This window comes from Lissotriton helveticus, chromosome 11, assembly GCF_964261635.1.
Source record: "Lissotriton helveticus chromosome 11, aLisHel1.1, whole genome shotgun sequence".
In the NCBI taxonomy this organism is placed as follows: domain Eukaryota; kingdom Metazoa; phylum Chordata; class Amphibia; order Caudata; family Salamandridae; genus Lissotriton; species Lissotriton helveticus.
In genome coordinates, this window is record NC_136072.1 from 19,821,219 (window position 1) to 19,842,505 (window position 21,287).

The 21,287-nt window shown below is 46.9% G+C and overlaps 1 protein-coding gene across 2 annotated transcripts in view; it reads right to left on the bottom strand.

Moving 5' to 3' along the window:
* IL1RAP (interleukin 1 receptor accessory protein) overlaps nt 1-21,287 on the bottom strand; it is a 367,373-nt gene that overhangs the window by 58,853 nt on the left and 287,233 nt on the right. For both annotated transcript variants that reach the window (XM_078665407.1, XM_078665406.1), the window contains exons 4-5: nt 20,055-20,244; nt 7,338-7,503 (exon numbers count right to left, since the gene is read on the bottom strand). In XM_078665407.1, coding sequence (XP_078521533.1) covers nt 7,338-7,503; nt 20,055-20,244 — 356 coding nt within the window. The remainder of the gene's footprint in view (nt 1-7,337; nt 7,504-20,054; nt 20,245-21,287) is intronic.

The following is a 21,287-nucleotide window of genomic DNA, read 5'->3' on the forward strand; positions in this document are numbered from 1 at the left end:
GCGTACAGGCAGCGGGTGCTCATCCTGGCGGTTCGGCTAGTCTTCTGGGGCTGTACACAACCTTGCATAGCTAATTTCCCATTTGTCCCCGACCAATATGCTTGGGGTAGGGGGAGGGGTGTTTTCTGCACTGGGAGTCAGCCCTGGAGCATATCAGAGGCGGTGAAGCCTTTGAAGCTCACTGCCTTGATGTGCCACTTCACTGGCCTGCATGGGAGGAGGGTTGTGTGACCTCCTTCCTGCCCAAGTCTTTGTTCCCGACGCCTTCGAGTGATCACACTGCCTAGCAAGAATCCTGTCTTGGTGGCAGCAGGAGCGGGAAAGTGTGGGCTTCCCAGCCAAAGCAGAGCACAGCTGGTGCAACCAGGTGGGCACCATTCAAGGTCTACACCTGGGTGCCTGCCACATCACCCTCGACGTGAGAACTGTGTCAAGGCTGAGAAGGCAGTGTTGTTTTATACCAAACATGACATATTTCGGCAGTTCCATAATGGAACTAGTAACCCTGAGAGTGTCTGTGTGCAACCCCATGTTATCCTATGGACCGCCTTTCACATAGTGTACTTAAATGTTGAAGTCCATTATAGAGACATATAAGCTTGCACTTACATGATCTCACTCTTAATACACTAACTGGACTTTAACACACCTGGTGAGGTTAAAGTCGACATGGGGCAGTTTGCACTGTTCTTACAGTCTGCAATGGAAGGCCTGCTGTCAGTAGTTTGTTTGGGTTTCTCAGGGCAGCACAAAAGTGTGCTGCAGCCTTGGCGACCACTTTACCATCTATGCCCGGGTACTATATACTAGGGACTTAATGGGGGTGGGGGGGGCAAAGTCCTTGTCAATTGGGATTGCCAATTGACACATATAAGATTTAGGGAAAGAGCTGTGACCCTGGAGCTTGGTTAGCAGGCTTCAGTGCGCAGTGAGTCGAGAATCAGCATGTAGAAGTCCAAATGGGGGCAAAAAGTGTGGGGGAATCTGCAAAAAGGCCTGTTTTCTTACAGGGCCCCTGTTCAGGACATCTCTGAATATATGATCGAATTTCAACTGTTTCAAGCCCTCCTCTGCCGTGTCTCCGACAGTGCATAGGCATATTGGCCCAAATTCTAAATGAGTTTACATCTAATATTCCAGGATAGTGTGATTTCAATATTGGTATACAGCAGCAGCTCACTAACATAACTGTAATTAGAACATTGGAACGTTGGGAGCTCCATTGAAAACAATGGCGTGCTCCGGGCTTATAATGGCTGGTAGAAGCCCGGAGCTCCAACATTCCAATGTTTGTTCACAGCTCTGGCTGTGAACAAAGGCTTCAGGGAACCCGAGGGGATTCCAATCCCCTCACGCTCCCATAAGGCTTTGTTTTTTTTGTTAGAACATTCTGTCCTCTAGTGACAGAATGTTCTAATAGCCTTATAGCCCTTCGTAGATGGGCTATACCGCTATTAAAGTCCCTCTCCCTTGTTAAAGGCCCTCGCCTTCGGCTCAGGGCCTTTAACGCTGGAGAGGGCCTTTAATAGCCGGTATAGCCCTCTACGGCGGGCTATAAGGCTATAATAATCTCTGTGACATGTCCCCCATTCCTCATACGTGAGGTCCTGTTTTGATCTAAAAGAAACATTTCATGGATGTTCTTCGAAACATAAGCATAACCTTGCTCTCCAAATTGTCTGCAATAGACTCTCACATCACCCACATTAAAAAATCAATTAAAGTAAAACTTTTTAAAACAACCTGTTTAAGAATTATTAAAGGTCATCAGGGAAAGACTGTCTGCAGAACAGAGCTGGATCTATGGGTGGGGGGCTTGAAAGACTGGTGCCCTGGGCCACAGACAACTCTGCCCATGCCTTAAAACGCCTCTAGTTTTAGGTTTTTGAACCACAGAATTTCAAGGGGAAGACAGCAATGCCACCTCTGCAGATGAAGGCTTTTCAAGCAGATTAAGGTAATAGGGAATGTTTGATGTTTCTTTAAAGACAAAGGGCCATATGTATGAAGGCCAAATGGGTTCGCAAACGCCGAAATTCTGCGAATTTCGGCGTTTGCGAACCCATTTTCGCAAAATGGTATGTATTAAACAATTTGGGTGCAAAATAAAGAATCGCAAAATTTGCCATTCCTTATTTTGCGATTGCATTTAAGGAATTGCAAATTTTGCGATTCCTTAAAAGCAATGTATCAAGGAAAAAATAAATTCCAAAATGCCCTAAGGAATCGCAAATTACCACCAACTTCTAGTTAGTGGTAAGTTGCAAATTCTTTAAAAAAAGCTTTTTTTTTTTTAAAACCAAAGGTGCCATGTGACGCTCATACATGCCCTTAGGGCATGTATGTGCGCCATATGCGCACACATGTCATTTTCAGGGGTGCAGCAGGGTGTTCTTGAAACACCCCTGCACCCTTGAAATTATTCTCAATTTTCGATTAGCAAATTGCAAATCGCAAATTGAGAATCATTTCACATTCATTCCTATGGGCCTCCTGGCCCATAGCAATGAATGGGAAATTATTCCTTAATTGCGATTAGCAATTTGCTAATCGCAATTAAGGAATTTTAAGGAATCGCTAAATAGCCAATTCCTACATACATACCATTTTGCGATTTCTAAATAGCGATTCCTTAAAAATCGCTATTTAGGAATCGCTAAACGGAATGCTGATACATATGGCCCTCAGTCCTCAAATATCTTAAGAGGAAAAATGGTTCACATGAAGACAAAAAAAACAACTGTGGAGTTAGGGGTTTTCCTACAAATAAATCCAATTATAACTTCAAAAAACACAATATCCAGTTTCAAAACCACGCGGATGTCTGGCTTTTCCTCAAGGTTGGGGTCGAGCAGTCACTGGCCGCTGGCCTCAATAATGAGTACCCATCATTGACCACTGAGGTCAGAACACCTTGGGTACCATCGCTCTGCTCCAGAGATGACCAATCTTCATGACTTGGTCTAGACTCTCCAACGGGTAGAACGGCCGAGCAGACAAGCATTTCTCTAGGGGAGATGACAGTTCAATACCAGGGAAATATTAACATATAATATAAGGTACGGTCCACTCATCTCTACCTCTTCACAAGAGTAAAGGTCTTTACTTACAGCAGCAAATACTATAACGGCATAACAAACAGAAGATCTGCGTACCGTTTGGGGCAGACCTATGACCCCCAAACAGTTTTAGAGTGCTTACACAGTAGGGTTATATAATTTAAAATAGTCCAATAGCACAAGTGCTAAACAATTTCAATAAACCATTATTTCTTAGGTTGTTTTATCCCACGGGAGCAGGCCAGGAGACGAATCAGTCCCGGGAGGTCAGTTTGGCCCCAATAACGAGTGTCCACTTTGCGGTTTACCCAATAAGATAACTGGTTCAGTGATAAGGAGAGATATATATCCTCCTTCGACTCACTAATTAAAGGATCAATAATTGGGGAGATTTGTTTAAAGTACTTGTTAGCCTGAAGAAGGTGGAGAACCATTAGATACCACCGAAACGCATCGCTTCTGTGTCTCAAAGAATACCTTAACAAGACCTGGTCTGAATAGAGCTGGTTTGGCTAGATTATATGAAATAACATCTGGCTTGGACAAAAGGAAAGATATATCATGTATACATCGAATGTGATACACTAGCACTTATTTTTCTGTATCTAAAGTGTCCTCAATGTGCAGCAGGTTGTTGTTTTGGTGACTTAGAAAAAATATTTTTAAGTTCTCCCTTGTTTGTGAAATTAAATGTTTTTAATACGTGTTTTTTAGATTGTGCTTTGAGAAAATATCTATTTTTTTTAAATGAGCATCGTTTTTGATATACAGTAAATAAAATAAAAGTATAGGACTTTCTTATATTACTAATTAGTGCTGGTGAAAGATTTATGAATGCAGTGTGATTGTGTTGTATGCTTCAAAAAGATCCCAAAGGGATCATTTTTGATTATATTATCCCACGGAATGCCTTCCAACCAGTCAATTAGACTACATCAATGTATCCAGTGAGATATAAGAGCTCTGGTATTTATTCTAGCTCCTAATAAGACCTGGGAGCAAAGAAAGTGGGGTGGGTAGGAGGGCAGGTCAGTGGGTTTGACCCAGGAAGCATAGAGCATGTCAAAACATTCATGAAAATAAAATAAAAAAAACACAAAACCTGAACTTTGTCTCCCAATCAACACAGTTGAAAGTTAAGAGGAACTGGCTCCACAGTCAAAGTTCCAAAGCCTTGGGAGCGTGGGGGAAGGAGGTGGACAAGGCGGAAGGAGTGATCTCGGAGGGTGACCAGTTACAGCTGCAACTGGTCTCTAGGTTAACCGCTGCAGGGACTTTTAGGCCGAAACTTGAAAACAGGCGGTTGCCATGGAATTTATTAGTAGCAAGCGATAAAAATCACACAAAAATGTGTGGGTCAAGGGTTCTGCAGGGTTCACAATCGGCACAGTCTTAAAATGACCCGTATGTGCTCAACAAATGACATCTTTGGGGCGTTTAGAAAGAAAGCAACTTCTGATGGGTCTACCAATACGTCTTGGCTCCTCCATTCATGCAACCGGTCTTTGGTCCCACACGTTAAAATATAAGAAACCCTGACTTCTATGAAAGCTTGACTAGATTTAATCAAGTGTACGGGACCTTTTTGTAGCCCTTCTTAAACACTGTGTGAACAAGGTAATGGCAACTACTCAGTAGGATTCTCCATCCCATGTTGACCACCAGCTTCACAATCCTTTCTTTTGAAGGCGAGTAATACCTCGTAGAGCGCTCGGTCTCCATTCCTGGTGACAGGTGCTCTTCGCTTAGAGCCGGGACTTGGAGATCCGACTGCTGCCGTACAGTCCGGATTTTATACTCTTTTGTAACCTAATTAAAGATCTATCAGGCAGCATTCTGATCAATCTCTATGACAAAGTTTGAGTTTGTACATGGTGAGCAGCTTGCTATGCGTTCAAAGAGTTATTTGGGAACTCAGAAACGTGGATCCCGATACAATATGTTCGGTTAATCCATTTCTGCTAAATAGGGCAATACAAACGCCCCAGTAGTTGCCTATCCGTTCTCAGCGATTCGCTGTAAGCTCAAACAATATTTCCACTTTTTTTAATATTAGTCTCAAAACTTGAACTCATGGACATTGGATTTTTGTGTCACATCCAGAGTTGAGGCTCCCAAGAACTTAATTTCGCACTAAGGTATAAAGAGAAGAAATGTGGCGATAAGTCGATGAATAATGGTGTATGTGACTTGTATCAGAGCACCATAGATTTCCTGTCTCATAGGCTACTTGTCTGCCTTGAATTTCATGACTCTAGAAAACGACTTCTATTTGCACTCCTTCGAAAAGGCAGAACCCGCACTCCTCTACTAATGGCGGGAAGACTGATGTGTTACTAATCAATCAGAAGAGACTGTATGATAAGTACTTGACGGGTAAAGTTGGGATGCATTTGTCTGCATCGACGTTTTTGTCCAATAAAGCTATTCCCGACATGAATTTGAAGGCGAAGGTTTGTAAACACTGCAAAATCCTTATCGAGAGAAATAAAAAGTGACTGATTATACTAGCAGAGGAAAGGAACTGTATCTCTTAGGCAGGAATATCCGGTTCCGCCTCTCTCCAAATGCATTTTGGGTCTCAGAACACTCTTAAGGCGCCGGTGTACAAGCATGGTGCTACACAACAGTCCTGATAAATTCCTTATTAAACTCCAGTTACTAATACCTACTCCTCCAATGACACCTTCCTGAATCAATCATACAGGACACATACTCTAGTAGTACAGCAGTGCACTGGACTCATCAATTCTTCCCACCTAAAGACACTTCCCACTGTCTTCCAAGGATTGCCACTGAAAGACGGATAAGTGGCCAACAAATCTAAGCAAGAACAAGACAGAAGGTCGACTACCAGACAGAAGGTCGACTACTCTGTCTGGTTACCGATCACACATCGAAGGTACCAGCCTTCAAGAAGCTGGTAGATCCTTCTTCAGTCTGGGGTTGGGACTCTTGACCGATTTGTTCTGTTCCATCTCCCCGCATCAGCAGAACCCAGCAAGCAGAGAGCACTACTCCTCCTACTCTGACCTAGCAGAGACACAATTACTTCCGGGTTGTCCAAATAGGGACATCCATATGTTGGTGGACTTATTAACTTCTACCCAGTCACCTGTGCTATTCCATGTTTGCATGAGCTGGGAGAGACTATGAAAGATCTGCAGTCTACCTTTAGATATTGATGCAAAACATTTCTTCTGTTCTAGATATACACCAATTCAATAAAGGGTGTATAAATTAATCAGGAAAAGGAAGGCACTTCATGTGAAGCCCACATGACTGAATGCCCATGAAATACACAAACAAAACAAATCAAAACCCTACCGAAGCATACAAACCTGGGTCTCTCCACTGTCCATGAGGGGCATCAACGTAATTCGGTAATTCACGCCAACCTCTCTCCCTCCAGCACTTACAGTGCATTGGTTTCTTCCACATCCAAACATCTTGTTTACTTTTTTCAACAAACTCAATCTGCTTCATTCCATTTGTGCCTTCACACATCAATGAAGCCAGTCACCCTGAGCTCTATAGCTGGAAGTGTTTGCTATCCCGCGGCTTCAAATCTAGGCTTCAAGAATGGCACACAACCATCATCCGGCAGTGCTCCTGTTACCAGTTACCAGCAACAGGTTCTGAAACTACTTCACCCCCTCCTGATCTCAAACAAGACTCTGTCCCATCACCAAGATTGTCTTCAGAATGGGCATATCTTGGTCACAAGTGGAACAACGCAAAACACGGCAAGCCATCATTTGCTTCCACAAGTTCATCTTACACTGAATCAGTAGCATGGCGTGATGGATCGCAGGTAAGAAGCCCCTCAATAGAAATAGCCTGTAGGTCTTACCAAAATAAACTATCTACTAATCCAATGCACAGACAACTCATTTTCCAGACCACATCAAGTGAACTCGCAGCAGTTCCTCAAAACATACAGCCTTACCCGTACTCTGTGCACCACCTCCCACGTCTGCTCATCGTACAAATTAAGACTCTATGCCTCATGAAATGCATTCTATGCAAGAATAAAAGAGTGCAACAGTTCAATTCTAGACTCTCTTGCACTAAAGACACATTTATAATGAATGGAAGATACTTGAAAGACAGTAAACAGCCGTCCTTTAGCCCACATCAGAAATTGGAAAATCTTGGGCATTCATTTACTTACAAAAATCTGCAGCTGGAGACATCCCACACAACCACCACAATGGTCTACAGAACATTCTCCAAAACAGGCATTTGTGCGAGCATGACCAAAGTAGGGTTTCTTACCGATCACCTTCATGGTACTCGTTCGGGTGAGGTTGAATTTTCGCCCGTTGTCGTCGAAGGTCACGATGCAAGTGTAGTTCCCTTCATATCGCATCAGCACGTTGGAAAAGGTCAGGTTCACTCCCTGAGGGTATCGCTCATTATAATTGTAAACCATGTTGCAATTCTATGAGCAAATGGAGGAAGAAGTGTCAACGTCATATCAGGGGAATGAATCACTTGAATCAACTAGGCATTTTTTGGCAAAGATTTACTTGTAACACGGAGGAACAGTTGTCATGGAATTTATTAACAACTTCAGGTTAGCCATGGAAAAACACACATCGATTGAGAAGTATTTTGCGATACGGTATAAAGAAAAATAGAAGAAAATACCAACACAAGAAGGTTCTTGTTCCATCCTTCAGAGAAGAGGCATTCACCTTCAGGCTCCTCCTGGATGGCGTCAGCACTCTGGTTGCGTTACTTTGTGATCTTTACCTGACATCGTTCAGGTCGTTCTTAAAGGCACCATCACAAGTTATCTCACGAGGCGAGAAAGAAGGTCTACTGGCGTGACACAATTGACTCAAATTCTAAATCTAGTTTTTCTCCCTTGATCACATGAGGTCTATCTGGGGACACAGCCTTGGCTCTCTGACCACCCAGCAGCAAATTCTGGGACACCTGAGAGCAGAGGAAAGACCAGCATTAAGTGCTAAATAAAATTGGGACGATAAGATACTTCGATGCAGGCTGCATCTACGAACACTTGGGTTTCTAAGAAGACTACAATTTGGTTGACTTAGCACCTTGAAGCGGCAAAGAGCCAAGCAGCAGCTAAGAGGCGGCTTGACATCACCAGCGGCAGCTCCTTCGCCTCAGCTTCACGGGGAGAGCAGGCTGCAGATGGTTTGTTTTCCGCTAGACTAAAGACACATCGGGTTAATGACCACATTTGCAAACACCCAGGGGCTCATAAGTTATGAATTATGCTTGTGACATCCCAGCTCCATAAAAAAATGAAGATGCGCATAATTTGCATGATCAGTTTGTTTTCAAGTCAGATTAATCGTGCAGCGCAAGTTAAACAAAATGGCCATATAGTCGTTTTATTAGTTATCAAGCAGGCATATGACAGCTAAATAGCCGCTGCCGCGCGCTGCGCTTCGTTTAACTAATTGATCATTTAGACTCCAGTTGATGCAATGATTGCAGCAGCCCAACCAGAAAATTGAAATATTCCTCACTTAGCTGCAATTGATGAATTTTAGAGAAAATACTTTCTTGCAGCCAAAAAATCCCAGTAGATTTTACGCACTTAATTCTCTTATGAGCCTTGCCGCTGGTTCGATGTTGCGGATAATTGCACAATGCAAGGGCATGCTCCAGGAAACCAGGATAAACCCATCATGCACTAGAGCTCCATACCAATTATGCAGCTCAAGAATTACAAACAAAAAAGGCACAATAACAGAACTCCCAGGGTCATGTCCATATGTGGATTGTCACATCCACGGCAAGGAGAATTTGTGCGTTACTTTATCACCCAAGGTGGCGTAGATACTGCGGGTCATTACTGACTGACTGGAATATGCAAGCCAAGAATGCCTGTACTAATGTATCCTCATTGTCTATTGGTCACCAAAGGAACAGTTCCAGGTTCTTCCGATACTCTACAAAGTTTCTCATGGCCTCCACATTTCTAGAAGTATGGGCTGAACCCTGGAGTATGGAAGCAGGCGGCCATCTTGAATAGGATACTTTGCTTCTAGTCCGTTTGCTTGTTTGCAGACAGGAATTTGTAATAAGGCCCCCCTACCTTTATATCTTCTGTAGACAACAGGAGCATTCCTCCAAGCTTTCAAAGAGCATTCATGAAACTTCCCAATAATGGGGATCTCACCGTTAGAAGGGTCATGATAATTGCAGAGTACTTTTGAGAGTGGAACAGAAGCCCACATTTGTTTAACAGGCCGGCTTGATAAGTAAGGACCCTAAAAAGCGGAGTGGCAAATATGTTTGGGGTAGGGTGATTGGCTCAAGCCTGGACCTCGTCTGTTGATAACCTACTCCTTGTGCAGTGTTACCAGGGTACTCGAACATCAGTGTGACAAGACAATATGCCTTCTTGTCCGGTACCACAGCTGCTAGCTCTTAGTGACAAGTGAGTCTTTCTTCACTCTGCTACCTAGCTGTTTCTGGAGCACAATGCCACAGGTCAATTACCTGGACCCCAGTGTTTAATTTGAACCAGTGGTTTCCAGTGCTGAGCACCAGCACTAAATTGTCAACATCAGCACTTTTGACACTTTGCCACATGGTGGCGCTATTTGTCTAATTTAGAGATGAGTAAAACAACAGTTTATTAATTCAGTATACATTAAAAATGACCCATCACTTAAGCCATACTTATAGTTTTGAGTGCAGGGAACAGTCTGAATTGCCACATTTGGAGTGTGAGGGTTAGTAGTTGTGGTGGTTCGGGCACGGCCAATGGGCAGTGTGAACTGAAGTGGCCTCTTGACAAGGGCCATTGGAATTTCTTTTTTAATATACAAATTTAGCACTGCCTGACTCCTCCAAGACTACGGTCTTTGATGGAACTTTAGGTGGGGGATTCTTGTGATTGCAAACTCTCGAAAGTCTTTTGCCAAGATTCCACTGCAGGTGTGTTGGAACTAGGGTGCTGCAGTTTGCATATAAAGGTACATGACAGATTACATATGGGATCCCACAAAAACTAAACAATACCATCATGCTAAAAGCCAATTTACAGACTTTTATTTCAGGTTCAAGCCTTCCTTGGTATCTTCTTGCAGCTTCTGTAAATGCAAACAGACAATGCCCTCTCTTGCAAGCCTTGTGTTAATGTCACTGCTGGAGTTGGTTTCTTCCTCCTGAAAACCCTGTGAAAGATTCTCAAATTTATTGTCAAGACACACCAGACAAACCATTGTTCACGCATTAATCACGTCACGACTTGACTATGCCAATGTGCTGCTCCTGGGCTCTCCTCAAGCCTGGTTCAACAGACTACAAGGAGCCCATAATGCGGCAGCAAGATTAGTTCTGACCATTCTCAAAATAATCTATCCGGGAGGGTTTAAAAAGCCTCCACTGGCTCCCCATCAAACAGAGAATAGATTTCAAGGCCCGGACAATACCATTTAGGGCTATGCAATAGAAATGTCCTGGATATATATGTGACAAGATCAAAGGATGCTTTCCTTGTAGAGATCCCTACTCTCAGCCAACCAGAACTTGCTCTGTTATTCGTAAGATCATGAAAAGCAGAGTAGGCGGGCGGACCTTTTCTGTCTTGGCCCGATGCTCTGGAATCAACTACTGGACCACATTAGAAGTGCTACACCCAAGAGCTCCTTTAACCCGTTCCGTGCTGCCGTCGTCTGACGGGAGCACTACCTCCCTAGTGCTGCCGTCGGCCAACGGCCGACACAGCCCCGCCCACCCTTTAGAACGGCCGCACCGTCGTGGAAAAACCGCCGCAGTTAAGGCGTTACGAGTCTTTTAAAGAGCCACCTATTTAGAGGAACCCAATGCCTCCTCTCCACTCTCGTAACCGGGTCTTACTCTTACCCAGAGCCGAGACCCTCCTTGTGGAGCAGCTGGTTTGCACTATATTGGTCTTTTTTCATTCATTCATTCATTCATTCATTTAAAGAATCCTAGAACGTGAGCTTAATTGACAAGCTCTTTGCAACTTCCACAAAACCAGCATTCACATGATGGTACAGTGGTGGTGGCCACCAGGCTGAAGGTATAGTGCATCAAGCATACACATCTAGTGAGTGTTCACACAAGTAACCACTTCCCAGAACACACCCTGGACACCCAAACAGTTACTTCAAGACAAACATCAACAAGACCTAAAATGAATATCCTATGAATTCTAAAATATCTCAAAAAAGACTATAAACCCATTCCTAACATAGCAGAGAAGGAAGCACTGAGCAACACAGAGGAAATGTTACACTAACAACCACAGTAGCTGTAACACAATTATGGAGAGGGGGGAGGGACGACAAAGCATCTTGGGAGCACCGACGAGGAAACTGCAGCAAAACCCAGGAAAAGGAAAATGTGGGACACTTCAAAACAAAGATGAATACACAGTGCAAAGAGAGGCACACAACAAAATAGCATATAATATGCACAATTAGCAAAACTTTCAGGGTCTTCAATGTGTTGAATTCTTCTTTATTGGTAACAAAATTCTCTGATACACACAGCCTCAGCCAACGCGTTTCACCCAAACGGGCTTCCTCAGGGCTAAATCACGAACACCTTGCTTCTCAGTCCAAAATTTGGCATCTGAACTCAAATCTCGAATAACACTTCACTCTTCTTAAAACAGGAGCCACAACTCTTTGTGTTTATTATATCAATGATCCACAGTCTATTAGAAGTACTACTATATCACACAAGAAAAGTGGCTGATTCTTTGAACAAAACTCGGAGCGTTCACCAAAATATACCAAAATTTAAGCCATCTTCGCCTCGCTGTTGGAAACACGATCCGATTGTTGTGTTTGTTTGGCCCTTCACAAGTTTCGTCAATTGTGCATATTTTATGCTATTTTGTGGTGTGCCTCTCTTTGCACTGCGGTACAAAAGGGGGTGGTGATGGACGGAGCATCTGAACCAATCAAACACTCACACCCAGTCAAAAGATCTGGGTTTGATCCATCACCGTTCTTTAGCCCACTCTGCCACCCCAGTTCAGACATGGCCATATGCAAATCAGTCTGACCCTGTTCCGAGGACCGGTTTCTGGCATTACAGCCGTCTTCAGCCCGGCTTGCTTGAATCCAGTGGCAAAGTGAGCAAGGGACTCACGTCTGAGCATACCCTGCCACACTTATGGTGGCCAAAGCGGTACAAAAGGGGGGGGGTGATGGACGGAGCATCTGAACCAATCAAACACTCACACCCAGTCAACAGATCTGGGTTTATTCCATCACCGCTCAGACGTGAGTCCCTTGCTCACTTTGCCACTGGATTCAAAGCCGAGGTAAAAACGAGCCTGGTGATAAAGACGAGACTCATATCCTACCTTCGCCTCGGTGCGTGCCGGCAGCAGAAGGAAGGATGCGCTTGAAGCACGTCATGGACACACAAAGCGGAAATGGGGGGGGGGGGGGGCTGCGGACACAAGGCCAGGGCGTGCCCGGGCCTGCTTGGTGATACGCCCACAAATTGGGCATGGGAATGGTATGGTTCACTGCAATGGTTGGCGCGTCTGAATTTGTAAAAAAGATATAGCAAACAAATACTTTTTCTTCGACAAATCGGGGATTAAATCTAGGTGCAAAAGACACATCGAATATAAAAATGTTTTATTTTATGATTATAATTTTTGTCATTAGTTTTCTTTTAATTTATATCTGTATAAATAAGTGCATAATATTTACATTTTGTACATATTCGCATTCATTATATGTGTATACAATTTGGATCAAATCCATGAAACACTTTCTACATAAATAGAAACAACAAACGATAAATCGATGATGGCAAGCGGCAGAATAAAGACTACGTGCTTTTCGGCACTGCTGCCTTCATCAGGACACCGTCTATTTGCATAACTATAAAGTAAGAAAACAAATGATGTAACACATATCATTTTTTACCATCTGATGGACTGAAGAACGGTGATGGATTAAACCCAGATCTTTTGACTGGGTGTGAGTGTTTGATTGATTCAGATGCTCCGTCCATCACCACCCCCTTTTGTACCACTTTGTTCGCCATAAGTTGGCAGGGTATGCTCAGACGTTGAGTCCCTTGCTGACTTTGCCACTGGATTCAAGCAAGCCGGGCTGAAGACGGCTGAAATGCCAGAAACCGGTCCTCGGAAGCTTGTTTCCGGTCCAGGGAAGGCATGGCTTGGCAGTTCGGGCTGGACTGTTCCCATGAGGCACAGGGTCAGACTGATTTGCATATAGCCATGTCTGAACTGGGGTGGCAGAGTGGGCTAAAGAACGGTGATGGATCAAACCCAGATCTTTTGACTGGGTGTGAGTGTTTGATTGGTTCTGATGCTCCGTCCATCACCACCCCCTTTTGTATCTCTTTGCACTGCGTATTCATTATTGTATTGGGTCTTGTGGCAGTGGACCTCAGAGGTGGGCACCCGTGTACGTATAATTCTAAAGACATATAGTGATTAAAGGGTGAGTGCGGCTTTAATCATCCCTCGCTGCCATTACACTTCAAAACAAGCATTGGAAAAGCCATTATGTCTTGCAGTTGCATCCCACAGGCTTTGACAATGCTTTTGTACTACGTTGTTTTGCATGAACAAAAAAAAAAGCAAATAAAAATAAAAATGAGCAATGACTCCTGCTGTTGGCGTCACGTCATTTTGTAGGCATTTGCAAGACGGGGTACTATTTCCTTTGGAAGCTATGCTCCAGGGGAGGGGAAACACGAGATGGACAAGGAACATTATCGAATAAGATGCAAGAAAATGAGTAACAGAGCTAACCAATGGGTAAGCAGTGGGCGGGACTTACAATCTCTGAAGTTCTTGGTAAGCCCACAATAGGTCTATTGCAGTTAACTTGGGCTCTCCCGCAGTCTCGACCTGGAAATGCGCCAACCAAAGGCAAAACGGAGGGTGTCCTATGCAAAACAATGTAAAGGCTCTGTTACCCAATTCTATTCGATGATGAAACCTAAAAATGTCAGTGAACCAACATAAAAACTAACTGTCCTCGGACCCTGGCCCAACTAGCAGAATAGCAGACATGACATCTACATAGAGTGAATCAACATCATGTGTCTTGTCGAACAGTATCGATCACAAACGACTGATCAGGTTAATAAATACTCGATAGATAAGATAGTCCCAGAGGACAACGAAGCAAATTTTCTTGGTTAGCGCCAGGCGCACCTTATGAAAGGTGCACCCTGAGCTAACAAGGAGAGTGCCCCCTATTAAATTGAACGTGCTACCCCCGGGGCAGCCGCGAAGTCCTACTACCCTAGAGGCAGAGCATTCAAGTGAAAAACAGAGCGGCTTTGAAGCTGCCGCTCCCTGTTTCACTGTGCAGCCATCAAGCTGCATTTTAGGAACCGTAGTCCCGACTATTTAACCCCTTCGCCGCTTGCGGGATTTCCCCGCTGTGCTGGGGGGCGGGGGGCACGTACAGCGCCCCCATGCTCATGACGAGGTCAGCTCGTCATGAGCCTCGGCGCTCCTGTGCTCAAGACGAGCTGAGCCTGTCATGACCGCGCCCGTTCCAATGGAACGTTCAGCACAGCAGGGGAATCAGCCCAGCGTACGAGCGTTCCAAGTAACGGGGGCGGTCATGACGAGCTCAGCTCGTCATGAGCACCGGAGCGCCGTGGCTCATGACGAGCTGACCTCGTCATGAGCGCTCAAGAGGTTAAAGAGTACGACAGTGTCAAACCGCTTGGGAAAGGACTAAAAGCATAGCACATCTGTTGCAGGAGTGAGGGCATCTGGATACCAGAACAAATTATGGGTCTTTGGTAGGACCCACTGTGATAAAGTAATTCCTGTTTATAACCTGTAGCCCCGACAGGTGTGGCTATCAACGTTGGCTCCTTGCATGAGATTTCACACCAAGGGACGTGCGCACAATTGGCCGGTGCGTGGAAGTGCTGGATGTGAGGAGTTTGGGAAGAGGGGGTCATTTGTAATGAGCATACTCCGGTGATGTGGACAGATCTGCACCCCTGTGGTGTTCAGCATGCCAGGAGCTTTGAAGAGCTATGCAGACCCCGTTATGGTATTTCATATGAGGTCGTCTCCTTAGCTGGTCACTACACTGGGCTCTTCAATCTGAGATTTTGTGTACAGTTGTGGTCCTGAGATGTCATGGTTGGCAAAAGATAGAGGCTTAGAGATCAGTTGTGAGAGACATTTTAATTATCCTGTTTCAGGGTGTATTTCTGAGGTGTAAAGACGCAGTCAGATTGTATAAATATTTGGAGACAGCATTGACTGGACTGTATCAAAGTCATCCAAACCTGTCCACAGATATGTGACAGAACTCTTCAGTTATTCCATGCCTATTCATTTGGGGTGGTTTGTTTTCTTGGCTGTACAGTTCAAGGATGCATATGCAGAATCTCGAATTCCAACTTGTGCATGTGTGCAAAACAAGGGAGTGGTAAGCGGTGCATGGCGGCGAACAAGGCTGAGTGGAGCCGTGCATGCCGGCAAGACATGCCTGAGTGGAGCCGTGCATGCCGGCAAGACCAGGCTGAGTGGAGCCGCGCATGCCGGCAAGACCAGGCTGAGGGGAGCCGCGCATGCCGGCAAGACCAGGCTGAGTGAAGCCGTGCATGCCGGCAAGACCAGGCTGAGGGGAGCCACGCATGCCGGCAAGACCAGGCTGAGGGGAGCCGTGCATGCCGGCAAGACCAGGCTGAGTGGAGCCGTGGATGCCGGCAAGACCAGGCTGAGTGGAGCCGTGCATGCCGGCAAGACCAGGCTGAGTGAAGTCGTGCATGCCGGCAAGACCAGGCTGAGTTAAGTCGTGCATGCCGGCAAGACCAGGCTGAGTAGAGCCGTGCATGCCGGGAAGACCAGGCTGAGTGGAGCCGTGCACGCCGGCAAGACAAGGCTGAGTGAAGTCGTGCATGCCGGCAAGACCAGGCTGAGTGGAGCCGCGCATGCCGGCAAGACCAGGCTGAGGGGAGCCGCGCATGCCGGCAAGACCAGGCTGAGTGAAGCCGTGCATGCCGGCAAGACCAGGCTGAGGGGAGCCACGCATGCCGGCAAGACCAGGCTGAGGGGAGCCGTGCATGCCGGCAAGACCAGGCTGAGTGGAGCCGTGGATGCCGGCAAGACCAGGCTGAGTGGAGCCGTGCATGCCGGCAAGACCAGGCTGAGTGAAGTCGTGCATGCCGGCAAGACCAGGCTGAGTTAAGTCGTGCATGCCGGCAAGACCAGGCTGAGTAGAGCCGTGCATGCCGGGAAGACCAGGCTGAGTGGAGCCGTGCACGCCGGCAAGACAAGGCTGAGTGAAGTCGTGCATGCCGGCAGACAAGGATGAGGGGAGCCGTGCATGCCGGGAAGACCAGGCTGAGTGAAGCCGTGCATGCCGGCAAGACCAGGCTGAGTGAAGCCGTGCATGCCGGCAAGACCAGGCTGAGTGGAGCCGTGCATGCCGGCAAGACCAGGCTGAGTGGAGCTGTGCATGCCGGCAAGACCAGGCTGAGTGGAGCCGTGCATGCCGGCAAGACCAGGCTGAGTGGAGCCGTGCATGCCGGGAAGACCAGGCTGAGTGGAGCCGTGCATGCCGGGAAGACCAGGCTGAGTGGAGCCGTGCATGCCGGCAAGACCAGGCTGAGTGGAGCCGTGCATGCCGGCAAGACCAGGCTGAGTGGAGCCGTGCATGCCGGCAAGACCAGGCTGAGTGGAGCCGTGCATGCCGGCAAGACCAGGCTGAGTGGAGCCGTGCATGCCGGCAAGACCAGGCTGAGTGGAGCCGTGCATGCCGGCAAGACCAGGCTGAGTGGAGCCGTGCATGCCGGCAAGACCAGGCTGAGTGGAGCCGTGCATGCCGGCAAGACCAGGCTGAGTGGAGCCGTGCATGCCGGCAAGACCAGGCTGAGTGGAGCCGTGCATGCCGGCAAGACCAGGCTGAGTGGAGCCGTGCATGCCGGCAAGACCAGGCTGAGTGGAGCCGTGCATGCCGGCAAGACCAGGCTGAGTGGAGCCGTGCATGCCGGGAAGACCAGGCTGAGGGGAGCCGTGCATGCCGACAAGACCAGGCTGAGGGGAGCCGTGCATGCCGGCAAGACCAGGCTGAGGGGAGCCGTGCATGCCGGCAAGACCAGGCTGAGGGGAGCCGTGCATGCCGGGAAGACCAGGCTGAGTGAAGCCGTGCATGCCGGCAAGACCAGGCTGAGTGAAGCCGTGCATGCCGGCAAGACCAGGCTGAGTGAAGCCGTGCATGCCGGCAAGACCAGGCTGAGTGAAGCCGTGCATGCCGGCAAGACCAGGCTGAGTGAAGCCGTGCATGCCGGCAAGACCAGGCTGAGTGGAGCCGTGCATGCCGGCAAGACCAGGCTGAGTGGAGCCGTGCATGCCGGCAAGACCAGGCTGAGTGGAGCCGTGCATGCCGGCAAGACCAGGCTGAGTGGAGCCGTGCATGCCGGGAAGACCAGGCTGAGTGGAGCCGTGCATGCCGGCAAGACCAGGCTGAGTGGAGCCGTGCATGCCGGCAAGACCAGGCTGAGTGGAGCCGTGCATGCCGGCAAGACCAGGCTGAGTGGAGCCGTGCATGACGGCAAGACCAGGCTGAGGGGAGCCGTGCATGACGGCAAGACCAGGCTGAGTGGAGCCGTGCATGACGGCAAGACCAGGCTGAGTGGAGCCGTGCATGACGGCAAGACCAGGCTGAGTGGAGCCGTGCATGCCGGCAAGACCAGACTGAGTGGAGCCGGGCATGCCGGCAAGACCAGGCTGAGTGGAGCGTGCATGCCGGCAAGACCAGGCTGAGTGGAGCGTGCATGCCGGCAAGACCAGGCTGAGGGGAGCGTGCATGTCGGCAAGACCAGGCTGAGTGGAGCGTGCATGCCGGCAAGACCAGGCTGAGAGGAGCTGTGCATGCCGGCAGACAAGGATGAGGGGAGCAGTGGAGCCTCCACTGAAGTAAAGCTGGAGAAGTCCTCCCAACAGGTGCAGTAGGTAGATGAGAGGATAAAACAAGCTTTCATAATTCATGAGTACCCACCTGGTGGACTGGTGTCACCAAGCGGCCCGGTGGATTTTCAGTGTCTTGATAAATAGAGCCATCACTCTTTAGAGGTTGGTACTGGACCACTCTTGACTAGCACTGTACGTGGCTAGGATCATCCCAGTTGGGTGTGTTAGTCCAATTGGTTGATCAGAGGCCATTTAGGACAGCAACTCCCAAAATTAACTCGCTTGTCAAATGAAGGCAGGTGACCGGTAACACAGTGAGGTGTTGACCACACGCATAGATACATGAAACCAGAGGCCTAAAGTAGCAGAGCAGGAATCAGGTACTGGAAAACAGAGCAGCTCAGAAGGAAGTGGAGAGGGACACTGATGGGGAGCTGAAAAGGAGCACAGCCCAGGGCAACAGCAGGAAGGAGAGATGGTAAGCTATTGTAGTTCCCAGGATGGAAAAAGGACAGACAAATGAGAAGTGGTGGAAGGCAGGGGAAAGGAGAGGCCCGGGGAGAAAGAGTGCCAGAGAGGGCGTCTTGTTCAGCCCAGGAGAGATGGTGTAGGAGGCAGGAAGATTGAAAGAGACTACATGGAGCTGGGGAGTAGTGCGGTCTTGAGTTATGGTCCGAGAGCTGTATCGGGGGAGCGGTCAAATGTATATATTATAGAATTGATGTACAATAGAGTTGGAAAGTCATATCAGAGAAGAAGCTTGGAGTGGCATCTCCATGGCAACAGTGGTCTTCAAAGAAAGCAAAGGATTTGGAAACAATGCCAGGCTTTCAACCCTATGCAGCACAGGCCTCAACAAAGTGCATACAAATGTTAAATTAGTACGGAACACGTCTCCATGGATCGGCACTCTCATGCAAGACAAATCTACGTCGGATTATTTAAGTTTGTTTGCTTACTTCTTAGCGCTCAACTTCCAAATAATGGCCTGGCTTCATCGCAGAGCCCAAGGACGCGTAGTCTGGCTCTTTCGAGGATGTGCTTGGTGCCCCAGTATCTGTGGTCAAGGGCTTGCCCTATATTGCTAGTGGAGGCATTATAGCAATGGTGGCCCGTCTCATTGAACACGCAGTTGGCCAAAGCTTACAGCATCATGAAAAGCAGTGAATATGAACTTAATCCCAGAGACAAATGACCAACTTGGCGCTCCTAAGGAAACAGATCTCTCCTTGCTTATGGAAGACCCCAAACCTAGATCCTATTCAAGCACAGAGGTTGTGGAGTGCAAAGCTTTGGGGACCCTCCCTAACTAGAACAAAATCAGCAGCTCCGGTCTCCGCAAGGTGCAGAAGGTCCACAACAACCAATACAGGTAGCCGGGACCACTTCCAGAGATGGATACGGATACTTACAGCTTGCAAAGTTAGAGGTGGCCCAAATGCACTCCTGATGCGACCATAAGAAGGTATCCTGGTCCCTTTCAGCTAGCTTCCTGCCAGCTCCCATCAGACCATTAAAACTCAAAGGCACTCCTTACCAGATAGCCAGACATTTCTTGGTGATCCAACTAGGTCAGAATCAGCAATTCCAGCCCATATCTTCGCACGCTTCAAGCCATCACAAGCGGATCGCCTCGGAATGGGGAATCAACCGTGGGACCTGGAATTAATGTGTGCAACACCAAAGGTTTTTCCTGAGTTTGAGGACATCTTCCACCTGTCCAGAACTTGTGGAAACAGACCAGGGAAACCTCTGCCAGACCCGGTGCTCCAGATGTGGGAACACCGGGCCATTCACAATTGCGTGCTTCGGTATTCTCCACAGGAATACCGCTCTGGGCAACTCCTAAGTCTTTCACTTGCATTTCCTTTCACTCTATAGTCCTTTTTATTGTGTACCTTTTTTTCCTATCGGAATAGACATGGCACCGTCTCTTGAGACCATTTTTGCAAATATTGACCAGAACGTCTTAAAGTTTTTACGTGTAATACACCCCCCCCCCCCCCATACATGAATGAGACATCCTGGAGAGAAGGAAAGACTGGTCAGGAGCTCCAGCACATAAAGACCTTTCACGTCGTGCTTACCAGGTACCAGGTGACGCTGGGCGTTACATTCATTGGATAATATCCATCTATATCAGGGCACGTCATGATCTCCAAATGTCCAGATGGGAAGTTGAGCAATTCCGGCTTCGCCCATTGGCTGACGCAGGATCCGGGCTCTTTCTGAAGCACCTCCAGGGGGAAGGCAACCTTGCTGCAGTATGTGGTGTTCCTGAAATAGAAGAGGTCCCTTGAGCACATTTCTTAACGGGCTGCAGTTCTGACAAGAGAAACTGTTCGACATTTAAAGCACTATTAAAAGAGCAGAGGTGGACTCCTGACATTGTGCACTCCCTAAATGTTAATAACATGATGCTGCAGCAGGGGCATGTCACTTCATCTCTATAGATATACACTGGAACCTTTACTTTAAATGCCAAAGGCGAACTTACGCTGATTCACAGCATCTCTGGTGGTACCCAGTGAGGAAATATCTTCAAAGATTGAAAGTTCTCATGCCAGGCAATAAGACATATGCAAGGCATGAGGTGTTTTTTTTTATTTATTTTTTATTTATAAAGTTTTGTATAGCGCAAACATGACCCAAGCGGGTAACAGAGAACTTCACTATTTTGGGTAAGTAGGATACAGTATTGGGAACAGAACATTCGTGACATATATTTGCAGGGGACATGCAGGACTCATGTTGATATCAGAGCGCTTCACATTAGGGTCGGACGGGTACAGTAAAAGGGGAAAAACATTCGACACATATGTACATAGTATGCTCACAATGTTATGACCAGGTATATAGTATGTGTGTAACATCCTAGGCATTGTAAAAAATATATAAAACACAGTAACAAGGAAAACAGGGAGAACACTCAGGAAACAAGGAAGATAATAAAAACAATAATTTTTTTAATTTATCCTTCATATACAGTCAATTCTTTCATTAAAAAAGGCACATAATAGACATAAATTCAAAATTAAAACCGTGGTTTAGAAAAACAACAACAGGATACAGTTAATATAGTAAAAAAAAAAAAATCCGATAATTAGTAGCATTATATTCATTCGACATGCGTTTCGGCGTACACAAGACGCCTTCTTCAGGAGCCACAAATTTTATTTGTTTCTGCAACATATGAAAAAAGACAAGTAAATAAACAATTCACTATATTAAAATCATTAAAACAAGGTTCATTATTAGACATTCTAATTAATCATAGGATTTGAATTAATCTTTGCTCAGGGGGCCCTTGTTTTTCTCAT